This window comes from Antechinus flavipes, chromosome 3 (assembly GCF_016432865.1).
Source record: "Antechinus flavipes isolate AdamAnt ecotype Samford, QLD, Australia chromosome 3, AdamAnt_v2, whole genome shotgun sequence".
Lineage (NCBI taxonomy): Eukaryota > Metazoa > Chordata > Mammalia > Dasyuromorphia > Dasyuridae > Antechinus > Antechinus flavipes.
Genome location: NC_067400.1, coordinates 246575356 through 246590361, shown reverse-complemented (window position 1 = coordinate 246590361; position 15006 = coordinate 246575356). Strand labels below are relative to the sequence as shown.

At 32.3% G+C, this 15006-nt stretch overlaps 1 protein-coding gene across 2 annotated transcripts in view; it reads right to left on the bottom strand.

Moving 5' to 3' along the window:
* Positions 1-2170: 2170 nt before the first annotated feature.
* The window catches only part of JAM2 (junctional adhesion molecule 2), a 98347-nt gene continuing 85511 nt past the window's right edge, over positions 2171-15006 (bottom strand). For both annotated transcript variants that reach the window (XM_051984828.1, XM_051984827.1), the window contains exons 7-10: positions 12546-12653; positions 11030-11045; positions 10054-10096; positions 2171-2290 (exon numbers count right to left, since the gene is read on the bottom strand). In XM_051984828.1, coding sequence (XP_051840788.1) covers positions 2258-2290; positions 10054-10096; positions 11030-11045; positions 12546-12653 — 200 coding nt within the window. In that variant the 3' untranslated portion in view covers positions 2171-2257. The remainder of the gene's footprint in view (positions 2291-10053; positions 10097-11029; positions 11046-12545; positions 12654-15006) is intronic.

The window sequence follows — 15006 nt, the reverse complement described above, 5'->3', positions numbered from 1 at the left end:
TTCTCAGTCTCTACAAGCCATCCCTTTAATAATGCAAAATATGCAACTTATATAAAATAGGAATAAATAAAAAAGGTGCAAAAATGTTATTTCTTAGACTTAATAGGAAATCAATTAATTTGAATAGTGGAGTGACAAAGTCAGACCTGCAATTCAGGAATATCATTATTAATAGTTGCTTAAAGGATGGATTGGAAATGAAACAAGGAGACTAATTAGTCAGCTTTTGCAATAGTACAAGTAAGAGATGATGAGGGACTTTATTAGGGTAAGAGTTATGTTAATGGGAAAAAAAGGGTTGCACACTAAAGATTTTATGGAAACAGAATCAACAACACTTGTCAAAGTGATTTGATGTATAGATCAAGGATAAGTAAGCAGTTGAGGATGACATCTAGGTGACTGGAAAGGATAGCTCCTGTGAAAGAAAAAGAGAAGTTCAGAAGTAGCGTGGGTTCTGGGGAAAATATAACATAATTGTCAATAATCTTTCCAACAAAAGTTCTTTCCCCTCGAGGAGGTCAAATGTCTTATAACTTTAATCAACTTAGCTAATAGCCTATTGATTTTGTCTGGGAACTAACTCTTTGCTTTATCCATTCAAAGGTATATTTTTAAATTTCATCTAGCCTCTAATTTTAATTACTTTTTATTTTTGTGCTTATTTAGGGGTTGTTGATTTAAAATTTTACAAATTATTTTTATATTTTCTTGATATGTATTTCTAAAGATTATTTTTCTTTTTAGACTACTGTGGTGGAACTCTACATAGGTTTAGGTATTATTTCTTATTTTTTATCATTCTCTTACAGGTAATTGTTTCTTTAGTTAATTCTCATTTTTAAGGTTCCATTTAAATCTGTATTTCCCCTTCATGCTTCCTTTATTATTTGACAGTTTTAAAGGATGTGATATTTCTTTATTTTTACAGTTATCTGCGACTACTTTGGGCCCTAATCCGTGATCAGCTTTTAAAAATTTATGATTTCATGTATCTTTACAGTTCCATTCAGAAATTACCATAGGTCTTTTAACTCTAATTTTTCTAACATTCAATTAAGCTCTATATTTTCTTTATAATTTATCTTTGTTAGATTCACCTAGCTCTTAAAGAGGATCATTAAAATCTCAAACAACTGTGTTTTTATAAGTTCTTTTTTTTTTTTTTTCAATACATCTACTTTTCTTTTTAAAATTTAGCCACTCCGCAGAATGTTTGGTACACATATTTAGTAATACTGCAATGTCAATTTCTGGAATGTCTTTATATTCCCTATTATTCTTTTTAAATGTTACCTATTTCTATTGTGGCCTTTCCTAAAATCACAATTATAATTTTTAATAACCTGAATAAATGTTGTTTTAGTCCCTCATTTTAACTAAAGAACACATATGTTTTAAATGTGTTTATTGAAAGCAGCAAATTATTGGGGTTTTTTATTTAGTCTCTTTTTTTTAACTCAAGAATTTAATAAATTCACTTTTAGGGTATATATTACATGTATGTTCTTGCAGAGACAACCTGGCAGTGACTGTCAGAATTGAGATTTGAAACTAGTTATATCCTAACAGTTGTCTTTCCATCGTCAAATTGTGTGAAGGATATCATACACAGCATGCATTTTTGCTTTCCTAAAGGTTACTTTTTCTTGTAGAGAAACAAAAACAGAATGTATGGAATTTATGCAAATATGTTTCTATATGAATTCTCTCATATAGATGAACAATGTTTGCCTTGGGATAGAAAAACTGGATTTTGGCAATATGTTCAAATAGATTCTTTATTTCAGAATGTGTTCTGAACTCCTCAAGTGGGTACCTACAAAGAAAGTATATTAGGCTGATATTTTCTTGTGCTGTAGGACAAATTGACCTTCAGTATAAGCTATTTAAACATTTTCTTTCAGAAACAGTGGTAACTGTGAGAAGATACCTAAGCTACAAAATAAGACAGAAATAATAGAAGGAAATAAAGAAATGCATACATATAAGCATATGGAGACACATAAATAATAACACACAAGAACCCTAAACAATAAAAAATCAAAATTATGTTAGGTGCTTAAGATTATTCTTGTAAAATTTTATATTTCAAATACTATAGAGATCATGATAAAATTTTAACCAAAATCATCTTTCTGGTTTCATTATATAACTTTTGTTAAATGTAAGACAAAAGCACAGTTTTTTAAAATATCATTTTTAATAGTTTGTTTAACAAACAGTGGTTTGGGTATATCTCAAAGTAAGAAGTCTTCTAAATTACAAAGGACTTTGTGTGCTTGAAATCCTAGAAGGAGAAAAAAAAGAAAATTTAAACATATCACTTAATTTAATAAATATATAGTTATCTATGCAAACAACTTGTTATAAATATGTATCCCCCCCTTTTTTTAAATAAGATGCTTCAATGGATTGAGTGTTGGAAATTGAGGCAGAAAAACCGAAATTCAAATCCAGTCTCAGATACTTATTAGCTATGGGATTTCAGGACAAATCATTATTAACTTCTGCCTGACTCAATTTCTTCATGTGCAAAATGGGGATAAGGATAACACCTAACTCCCAGAATTGTTGAGAGGATAAATGAGATAATATTTGTGAAGCACTTCACAAACCTTAAAGTGTTATGTAAATGCTAGTTATTTTGATTACAAAATAATATCATTCAACTAAAACATATTCTAATGTTACATTTTTCAGATTTTAATTAGAGACAAAAAGTATTCCTGAGTCAAGAAATTCTAAAACTGTTGAGCAAAAAAACAATCTACGTTAGTAATCCTCCATACCTGGTTTCCTTTTTTTGTTTTATCAGTTAAAAAGGTCCACATAAACTAATTATTAATCTGTCATCAATATCAGAATTGAAAGGAACTCAATACCTAAGACAGGATAACATTTGTGGAAAAAAATTCTACACAACAGTATTAATTGTACCCTTTTGATCATCCTAGAATAAGTTTATTCCCTCTTCAACTGGACAATTCTTCACATATATGAAGGGAGTTACCATGTTCCCCCTGATAATTACACCATTTTTGTCACTCTTCCTGGATGTAATACTTAGCAAGGGTCTTTTAAAATGTTATATTCAAACTGAATGACAAAAAATCTAAACATCTCAGATATCTCCCTCATTTTAGAGACAAAAATTGTTTTAAAAAACAATCTGGCATTGTTACCATACCGTGGATCTCTAGCTTTTCTATCAGCCATGTCGTACTGAGCTTGCATCACCTAAAATTTCTAAATCTTTTGCCATATGGATTTCTGTTAGTGTCTCTATTCTGTACTTGTACTATTGAATTTCTTAAATGAGATAGGGAAATTTATATTTTAAATAAATTTCATTGTAAATTCATCATGTAATTCCAATTTATAGCAAGGAATCTTGGGTCTTTCCAGCTCCCCCCAAATGAGGAGTCAATCACAGTATACTGGGAAAAGCACAGGCTGTGGAACCAGAAGCTCTTGGTTCCAATCCTTTTTCAGCCATGTACTATCTATATAGTCTTAGGAAATTCATTTTAACCTCCCTAGTCTTCAATTCCCTTAATACAAATGAGGTAATTGAACCAAAAGGATTCTTGTGGGCCTTCCAGTTTAAGCTATGACCTTAGTATCTTTGGCAGATACATGTCAGAATTTTGGAAAGAAGTCTCTTAGAGTTATGTCCCTTTTGGTCTCCACCTGCCTCTTGGGGATCACTCTATCAACTTGGAATTAGTTCAAAATTCCTAAAAAGCTCCTATCTGAAGGAAAGCAAAGGGGGAAAAAAACCCTCCAGCACACACTCTCTGCTTTTCCCAAGTACCACCTTCTTGGTACTTTGTGTTCTGAGAAGTACAGTTCTGATCTTGCATTACTGAGCAACTAGGCTACAAGTTGATAAAGCTTTATTAAAGGCACTTTACTTTGCTAGTTTAGTAAATGGCAGAATAAATATAATTTTATTCAGTAAGATATTGTTCTCTCTATATTTTCTTTTATATTGATTTCATCTGCTTCCATGAGTTCAAATATCACCTATATGCCAATGACTCCTGAATTTACAAATATATCCCAAATCATTTGGTGGAAGTTACTACTACTTTATTTTTGTACTATTTTGTTGTGTGAACTTAGGAAAACCAGTCAATGAATCATCAGTCATTACATATTAAGTGACTGTTATGTGCCAGAAAGTGTGCCAGAAAAATAAATAAAAAAAACCTCAGTTCTTACTCTTAAGGAGATTCCCTTCTATTGGGCAAAACAACATATAAATACATTAGATAGAACAAAGTAGAAACAAACTTGTTGAGGACCATGACTAAGTGAAGGAGGCAGTAGACTCAAGAGGATGGTCAAAGATGGAGTATCCTTATTTCAAGTCCTCTCAGTCCTTAAATACCTTGGTATGATTACATCATTATAGCACACCAACTAGAGAACCATTACATCACCACAGCACACTGTGCAAGTGCTAACTATAAGCATCCTGCTATTGATATGTAAATGCCTCTCTTTACTGTAAATATCCCTTGCTTCAAGGAGAACACAGGTGGTCACGCCCTCCTTGACTTCTCAGGAAGGCTGAGAGCCCTTAGGGGAGATGGGGAGCCGAACCAAACATTGTCAGCAGGTTCCCTCTGGGCTGAAGGGTCTTATGCCTTACCCAGAGTTCCCTCACTATCTGCGGCCCTCTACATCTGCTTTGTTTTATTTTAGTTGAAATAGGTATACATAAATCCATTGGCATGGGAGGAAGGGTCTTGTACCTTACCCAGAGTTCGCTCACTATGTGCCGCCCTCTACACAAAAGTAAATACTAGGGAAGTAGTACATTATAAGTATATGTGAACTAGGGAACCATTATCTCATTAATTATACCCAGCAAACACCCTGTTGTTGTACATATCCTTGTTTCAAGTATACTTTTCCAGAGTTCCAGCCCTTTACAAGGGGGATTGCTCAAGGTCATAGTAAATGTCACAAACTGCATGTAAAGTCAGGTGTTCCTGATTCCAAGCTTGGCACTTATTCACTAGGCCATACTTTCTCTTAAGAGTAAATCTAATAAATAGAAATTTAATGGAGATAATGTATAAAATCTTATACATAGATTCAAATACTCAATTTCACAAGTGCAAGATGAGGAAAGAATGATTAGTCATTTGTGTTTAAAAAAAAAAAAGAAAATTGGGGCAGCTAGATAGTGCAGTGGATAGAGTACTAACCTCAGGGCTCTGTCAGGAGGACCTGAGTTCAAATCTGACTCGGGCATTTAACATTTCCTAGCTGTATGACCCTGGGCAAGTCACTTAACACCAATTGCTTCAGAAAAAAAAATTCTAGTGGTTTCAGCAGACTGCAAACTCAATATGAATTAATAGTGAGCTTAAACATCTTTTTAATCTTTCCAACCCATTAGTTCATTCAGTGCTGCCTAGTTGCCTATAAACATGCCCAGATTCTTACCTAATTTAAAAAAAAAAAAAAAAAAAAAAACCTTTAACTGATTGTGACATTTCTTCAAGTTACTATACTAAATCTTAAGGCTTTCATCTCCACCAATGAGAATAGAATAGAATACTATACCAATGGGCTTTGGGACAAGATTAATAGAGTTTGGGGGGTTATCCCATTGTCAAAAAAGATTTTGAAGTAGTTGTGCTATTTCGTGTTGTAAACAGGGTCTCATGATCCCTTTAAGAACAAAATAGATATTTTTACCCCTCAAAGCACCTAATCCAAACAGCTTTCAACTTGTTCTCAATTGGCAAAATGGAAGTGTCTCATCTGAGGGCTAAAGGATTGGTCCTTCATCATCTTGTACCTGATTGCTCAGGCCAGATGTCCAGCTTTCCAGAAGCCATATCTAAACCAATGAGATCCTAGGAAGGGGAAACTTTCTCCCATCTACTGGTTTCTGGAATCCAGCCTCCAGGAAGATTACATGATAAGACTGGATTAGTGTTGGATGTTCTAGCTGATCCTCTCTGTCTCACAAATTTTCCTGAACAGTTAACCTTAGCTTCAGGTTCCTGCATTAATAGCTCATGTTCCCCTCAATTGGGAGTGATTTCAACAATTCTTTCCCATGGAAGGCTTGGAAGACCAAGGAGTAGTAGTATTTTCCAATATCTTGGAGAAGATAAATGAATTTATGAAAAACTATGGTGAATGTGTATTAGAAGAAAAGGGATTTCTTAATTTTGAGGTCCTAGATGGAACTGCCTATATTTCGCTCCTAAAGAAGAGGGGCAGTAATCTCTTGGAAGCCTCTAAAGTGGCAAAAATTTGACATCTCCCAATAGAGTTCTTAGAGAGGAGATTATGGTTTGATGGACTAGGAAAAACTGAGTAAGTGATGATACAGGAATAAGTTTTCTTTTATCAACCTAAATCTCAAGAAAGATTTAATGCAAGAATCTTATAACTTCCGAGCCATTTTATAATAGATAATCCTTGATGATTGACATTGAAGTGTCCTGTGGCCCTAAGGTTCCTGGTTCTGTTTCTGTTTATCATCATTGCTTTATATCAGAAGAGGCATTTGTGATTATATTGATGGCGCTATCTTCTGTTCTGTATCCCTGATATTCTTGGTACTGCTCCAAATCATTGATTCATTGATGCATCAAGAGATGTTCAATGAAATGCAAAGATGCAGTATCATTTGCTATTTATACTGGATTTTAAAAATTTGTACACCTATTTTATTTTTTAAAAAGTAATAACTTAAATTTTCAAATACATACAAAGATAGTTTTCAATATTCATCCTTGCAAATCCATACGTTCCAAATTTTTCTCTCTCCCTTTCCCCTTCTCTAGACAGCAAATAATCCAATATAAGTTAAACATGCAATTCTTCTAAACATATTTGCACATTTGTCATGCTGTGTGAGAAAAATCAGATCAAAAGGTGAAAAATATGAGAAAGAAAAAACAAGCAAATAAACAATAACAATAATAAAAAAGATGAAAATATTATGCTTTTATCCACATTTAGTCTTCACAATTCTCTCTCTGGATGAAGATGACTCTTTCCATCACAAGTCTATTAGAATTATCTTGAACTACCTCATTGTTGAAAAGAGCTAAATCCATCTTTGTATTGGATTTTTGAGGTGTCCTTCAGAATAGAGAAGAAATAGTCTAGAACATCTTTTGTCATTCTTCAAATTTTTCCTTTTTTTATGATAGCTCTTAGTTACTCTTAGGTAAGTCTTAATTTTTTATGGTAACTCTGAGGAGTGTGTGGCTATAATTTTCATTCTTTTTCTTTTCTCTTTAATTTTATCTATTCAAGGACAATTTTCCAATAAACATTCTGAAAACATTCAAATGAAGAAGAGCATCATGCCAGGTTGAGAACAAAAAGACAAAAAATCTTCAAAGACCTTAAAATGCTAAATTGATTGAACTGAATTGAAGAAAACTGGGTTTTACTATACTCTCCCTAGTCAGACCAAATATATAGTGTATTTTGTTTTAGTCATTGCACTTTGGGAAGAATTGTTCTTCCAGCCAATCTGATATATGACTTTGAGTTCACACTATTTGTTGACTGGTTGAAGGGAACTGGATATCTTTAACCTGGAAAAAATCATTGTGGGAAAAATACAATATTTATCTCCAAATATCTGAAGGGTTTTAACATGAGAAAGAAATTAGGTTATTTAGAGAAAGATGGAAAAAGTCACAGAATCATTCTGACTCAATCCAAAAAAGATGCATGTAATACAGTTGCAATCAGACTAGGCAATTTCCCCACATGTTCATTATCAATACACTATCTTAATTTTCACAGTGGCTCTTCCAAACTTTTTCATTCCTCCTCAAATTTCCCATGGCTCCTCCTCTTACCTTCTTAGTTGAGAACTTTGCATTATATTTTACAGAAAAAAATTGAGGACAATTAGCATGGGTTTCCTCTTCTAATTTCTTAGTTATCTCACATCACTCAAGTACCCCTACCACTATTTTTTCCTTCATCCCTGTCCCAGACAAAGAGGTACTCCTATTTCTTATCAAGGCAAATTCCTTTACTTGCATAAGTGATCCCATTCCTTTCCATCTCTTCCAACAGATTATCCCCTCTGTCATTTCTTCCTCACTCCCTAACTTATTTTCATTCTTCTTGTCTACTGGATGTTTTAGTATCCCCTACAAACACACCCAGGTCTCTACCTTCTTCACAAAAGCAGACAAACCCCATTCCACCAAATTACTTTCTCCAAAAGTTACCTTTGATATATACCAAATTCAACGAATGCTTCTCAATTCTCATTTTTTTTTTTTTGACTTCTTGGCAGCTTTTGACTCCATTATTCTTTTTTTTTTCTTGATACCTTCTTCTCTCCAGATTTTCAGATCACCACTCTCTTCTGGTTCTCCTTCCTAGTTTACCTCCTATTACAGCACTCCTTTTTAGTTTCCTTAGCTGGATCCTGATGATGCCTTTTAATTGTACATGTCCCACAAGGCTCTCTTTTGAGCACTCTTCTCTTCCCTTCTATACTATTTCACTTGATAATGTCATCAATTCCCATGGATTTAATTATCATATCTATGCCAGTGATTCTCACATCCACCTATCCTGTCCTAATTTCCCTGCTGACTTTGTTTTACATTTCCAACTGCCTTTCAAGTGTCTTAAAATACATGTCCTGTAGACTTCTCAAGCGCAGCATTTCAAAAACTGCATTCATCATATTTTCTTCTAAGCCTTCTTTCCATGTTGTCAGCATCACCATCCTCCCCGTCTCCCAGACTCTCTGTTTTAAGTGTCATCCTTGACTTCTTTTTATCACTTATTCCTCCCCCCCCATCCTATCTGTTGATAAAGCCTGTTGATTTAATCTTTGCAATACCTTTTGAATAGAACTCATTATTTCTCTAATATGACGACCATCTTGGTATAAGCCACTCTCACATTTGGACTACTGAAATAACTTGTTGATGAGTCTGCCTCAAACCTCTTCCTAGTCCAATCCATCCTCAACTCAGCCACTGAAATTTTTCTAAAGTGCAGATCAATTGTCAGTTGGTAATCCCAAATATATACATATAGATACATACAAGAAATATACATACGATGAAAAGCAGTTTTCAATGGAGAAAAATACTAACAATTGGGGAAATCAGAAGAGTTTTGAAGAAATGTATGGTTTCCAAGAGGCACGGGCATTCTGGGTATTTAAGGAAAGCCTTTCCCAAGGCATGATGGAAATTGGAATATCCTTTCCATAAAGAAATGAAAAATGGGCTGATTTCACTAGAACACCCTATCTATGGAGGAAAGTGGATGCAACCAGCTTGGAAATAGAATGGAGCTAGTTTGCAATGCCTATAATTGCCAAAGTAACAAGTTTTTATATTATCCTAGAGGAAATAAGGAATCATTAAAGCTTCTTGAGAGTTGAATGACCACTTGTTAGGTATGTTATCAAGTTTGGCTTGGATGGCTTCTCTATTCCTTCAGGCTCTAAGAATCTGTGATAGACACAGCAACACTCTAGAACAATTAGAACCATTGAAAAGAAACACAGTTTTGTTGTAAGGTGATGATTTTCATCATTGAAAATTATGACATGGAAGATGGAAACAATGTTATAGAAGGGTACAGGTTGGCTTAGATAGTCTTTGAAGTCACTCCTGATTCTGTGACTTTATAATTCTGATTTTATAAAACTGATCACTTGGCAAGTTGAATCCATTTCCTCTCAGTTTTCTTGGCATTGGAGAATAATAATTCAACATATTCCATATAGCATAGAGAGTTAATTTCCTCTTTTGTTTTCTCTTTCTTATATTGTAAGCATATGCAGAAATTACATCTACATATCAGTTTTCTGTGCTCTACAAAACTATGTAATTGATATATTATCAAAGATACTTTTGCATTTAGAAAATTAGCCTTGATCTTAGGAAAAAAGGAAAATGGGCAATTGGTATTTGGTAGAGTTAATGAGAGAAGATAAAAATTATCTTATTCTCTTATAACTTTCCCCCATCTCCTTAAATTATTTCTATCTAAAAACATATTTGAAAAAGTACTTACACATTCACTCATTTTAGCAGCTTTAGAGTCTGAATTGTTCTTCCTATTTAGGGAGACATGGAAGGCACATAATTAAATAGATTACAACTTCGTGATTCTGAAGTTTTAAAATAGCAAGCTGAAACTGACATAATTTCTTGGTTAACAGGAGTTAATTGTTGTGCTCAAGTTATCTTGATTAAAAAGGAAAAAAATCAGTCTTGATATCAGTTTAATGACATTTCTTTAGATGATGGCATTTCAATGAAATATTAGTATGTGCACAATTTTATACACAAACACTGAACATCTAAGCCAGTATCAACAATACCCGAGTACTTGATATTATGAAACAATAGGGACATTTTAAAAACACACACATATATACAAACATACATGTATATGTATTATATATATATTATATATATATATTCAATTTTTTATCATCTCACAAAAATGCATGATTCTGGATCTAGAGATCAAATTTTATGTCAAGATAGTTGGAATATATGTTCAATATAATGTCATTAAAACTTAATTAAATACAATATGGTAATTAGGATAACAACCACTGCATTAAAGATGTTAAAAGTCATTAAAATATACATATATCCCAACCGAATTATCAATTGCTAAAGGATGGATATCCCCATCCATGTCAGTAGCTTATTCATGGTAAATATTTAATAAATTCTTGTTCAATGATTTAATGTTAAACAACAAACTGTCTAGTGGCTATGTCTATAGGTCTCCTCAACCTATATTTAGATTTTTATATATATATATATATATAAAGCTATAAGAAGGTAATACATAGGCATAATTGTACCCACACTATAAATATTAAGCATCTAGATTAGAAACCATTAGTTTAATTTTTATGCTAACTCCTAAAGAAAGTAACTTTACATAAATAACCATGTTCATATTTTTTATCCCCAATACTCTGAAAATACTAGGAAAAAGGAAGCCCCAAACTTAAAAGACTCATACTTACTGAAAGGAGTTTTCTTCTACAAAAAAATAAGTGTACATAGTTAATGAAATTGTAAATACAGAACAATATAGATTAATATGAATAAAAAAGTGACTTCTTACAAACTTCCTTTGAAACACAGTGTACCTTCTTACCCTCTTCAACTCTTGAAATTTAATTTTCAGAATGGAATATTAAGAAAATGGATATTTTTGAAAAAACTCTTTTAACAGTTGGATAATGAGTTCTTGTGCTCATTGTAGTTAATGATTTCATAAATGTCAGCTTTCCAATGAATTCATTAAGTAATTAATCCTGGTAAGCTTTATGTGAATCACTGTCCCATCTTTCTTGTTTAGTACCAGGTCTTCTTTAGGAATTTCAAGACTGGTGTCTTTTGACTTAAGATAAATAAACTAGAAACACCAAATTTTTTTGGACTTATACTTTCACTAATACCCAGCAGGTGGAGTCAGAACACTTTCATTAAGCTGTATCAGTACACTTCTGCATAGCCAATTGCTACACTTCTGGACAAGTCAATTTAATTATGGTATATCTCCTTAATAACACTTGAAATAACATTCCTTTGCACATCTCAGTATGTTATAAGAATGATCAGAGTTCATTTAAAGTTAGGTTTATTTTGTGTTTAAAACACAATTCAATACATTCTTAAAGCTTCAATTCACAGAAAGCAAAAGTTTATTGTACAATAGCAATTATCCTGCAAAGCTCCAAAAAATCCATGACACTACACCTCTCTTCAGAGAGAAAGAAATTCAGTAGTGTATCTTGCAAAAATCAACTTCAAAGAACTTTTTTGAAACTCTGCAAAAAAATTTTCCTCTTGATATAATCTTTAAAAAGGGTGCATAATTAGGAGGTAATAGTGTTGTCTGCCATGTTGTATTAAATTTTTAGGTACTTTTTATCTAATTTTCATCTCATCTCCCAGAATAAGTAAACTAACATAGGTAAGCATATTTTGTACTTTATGAACTTCAATCCACTGAAAATTATTTGCTCATACTGATACTTAACAGATATTTGGAGCTACATGGCTCCAAAGTCTAAGAAAAATTGTTATACTAATTTATAATTATACTAATGTATAACAAAGTAATTTAACACATTTTAGTATGATAAAAATTTTTGATATTGATTAATTTTTTTTATTATTGTGCATATTGCTTTTTAAAATGTAATACTAAGTATGTTACTGCCTTCCCCTAATAAGGTATTTTGACCAGAAATAAATTGGTATGTCAACAAAAACAATTCTTATCCTCAAAATAACATTTTCTTAAATATATCATGTAATCACTTAAACACAAATCTATATCCATCAAATTTATCTCTAGCTAATGTTTCATCATTATTTGCTTACTTCATTTTATACCCATTGTATGTCTATGTTACTCTAATGACATTTTCTATTACAGAAGAAAAACAGACAGTATTCAAAAGCTTTAATGATTTTGTAGAAGAAATAGCATTTCATTTACATGTGTAACGATAGGAGAATTTTACTTACTTGCAAAATAACCTTTTTTCTGAGCATAACAAGCTCCAAGGCCACAAAATAGAATCAATAAGGCCACAGTTACGACAGCTCCTAAGATACCATTTATGTTGAGGTCATCTAGAATGAAAAACAAATAAATTCAATATAAAATAGATGAAATATCGGAAGTCATTACTATGAAATTATTTTTGCTCAACTTTTTCATTTCCATAAATTGGTTGAGAAAATTTGTTTGAGAAATATTGCATAAAAATGTTTTCATGGGTTTTAACCAATAAAAATTATGGCAAGTATTAAAATCTAGTATATTCTCTATTTGACTTGGTCATAACTTGTTAGCTTAGGATAATTTGCCTAAATTTCAATGGGACAAATTTCTTAAATCATCACTTTTAAAAACCATGTTATATTTACTTTTGGAATAGACAATCTTCTAATATCTGTAGTATAAATTTACGTCCATGTTAAATAAATGATTTGGAGGAAATTATTTATAGATTTTCCTACTACTCATTACATATATTTAAAATTTATTTGTTGATATAGATTTTAATGGAATATAGAAATATTAAATTAAAAGACATATTTAGTGTTAAATTATTTCACCTACCCCTTCTTATAATCTTATATATTTAAGGTAGGAACAGGGAGAAGACCTTTGATTTGCTTGGTATAGGGAATTTTCAGTTGAGGAAATTCTGTTATCAATATCTCTTTCTCTGGAGGTTGTAATCTTAGAAAATTGCCCAAGGAATGGAGAAATTGACTTGTGTAATGATTACAGAGGCAGTATGTGTCAGAGATAAATTGTCTCTATACTTTGCCATATTGCCTTCCACTAGGTGACTATTTAACAACAAAGAAACAAACAAACAAAAGAAAGCAAGAAAAAAAAATTGAAGAATGAAAATTAAAGCTAGGGGCTGATTTTGTTTTTGTTTTTTGTTGTTCCTTTCTCATATTTCTAGATCTTAGTACAGGGCCTAGAACATATAAAAATCTTAATAATTCCTTAGTATGACTGATTAACTTTAAGTCCAGCAAGGCTCACAATTTAGCCAAATTCAATTCAAAACTGGAGAGAAAATTCAAAATCTCAGCTTTTCTGTTCCCATTCCCATTTTCCCCAACGGGATGCTTATTCCCTCCACTAAACATCTGAAAACATTAACAGTGTATACTTTGGGAAGGAGGGAGAAAGTCTGCTACGTGATATAATGGATAGAAGGCTGGGCCTGGAGTCAGAAATCCGAATTCGGATCTGACCTCAGACACTTACTAGCTGTATGATTCTGGGCAAGGCATTTAACTTCTGCCTGCATAAAACTAGAGAAAGAATTGATAAACCACTTCAGTATCTTTGTCAAGAAAGCCCCATGGATACACTGAGTCTTGAATAGTTGAATATGACTGAACAACAATAATATTTTTACTCATGATAACACTATGAGAGTAGATAATACACTGTGTTCCTTTTACAAATGAAGAAACTGAAGTTCACTGAGACTAATTGATCTGTCCAGGTTTACCATAATAAGTGTCAGAAACAAAAATTGGAATAAATTTTTTTCTTCACAGTCAGTCCTCTTCCCCCTATATCGCACTGCTCTTCAACCCGAACACCTGAGAACTGTCCATTCATCTTAAAAAAGCTGTTTGGAAGGAAGATGAAATATATCTATTGCTGAATCTTGAATATTCTTTATAAGAATATTCTTATAAAGATAGTTCATTGATCCTTTTGCTATTTGTAACAAATGGTCATTGGATTGTTACTATACTGTCAGTCTTTACAATCAGATGCAGCAGAGATCATGTTAGGAATTACCTGGATAGCTCTAGTAAAAATCAATATACTTGGAGCAAAGAAGAGAATAACTGTATTTAAGGCAAAAAATACCAGGAAAACAAAAGCAAATCATTTAACTTTGTTCAATGTAAAATGCTTTACACTTTACAAAGTACTCTATGCTCATTATTTCATTTGATGTACATAAGAGAACATACTCTCATATAATGAATATAAAAAACATTATATTTAAGTTATACATCTGGCTGTAATGCAAAGAACAGTGGAATGTAGATTGAGACTTCTAGTCCCAGCTGTATGATGTTAGTCAAATTACTTCACCTGTCTCACCATCAGTTCCTCCTTGAATTGAGCAATAGAGTCAGAATAACTTGCTCCTCATTAATAACAGCCTTATTAATATCACTTTGAACCTTTATTTGGAACTTCCTATGGATAGGCTCATTTACAAATCACTGACAAGTTTGATAATATCTCTTGGGTCCTAAGTAATTGCAGATTCATTTACACCTCATTGAGGACTAATGGTTAAATACTCAGATTATTGTGTGTTCATCTATAATTTCTTTCTCCTACATACTATTCCTTTATTTTTAGTTTAGACTGACAACATGATTTCTTCCAATAAGATATACATGGGTGAAGACTTTTAAATCATAA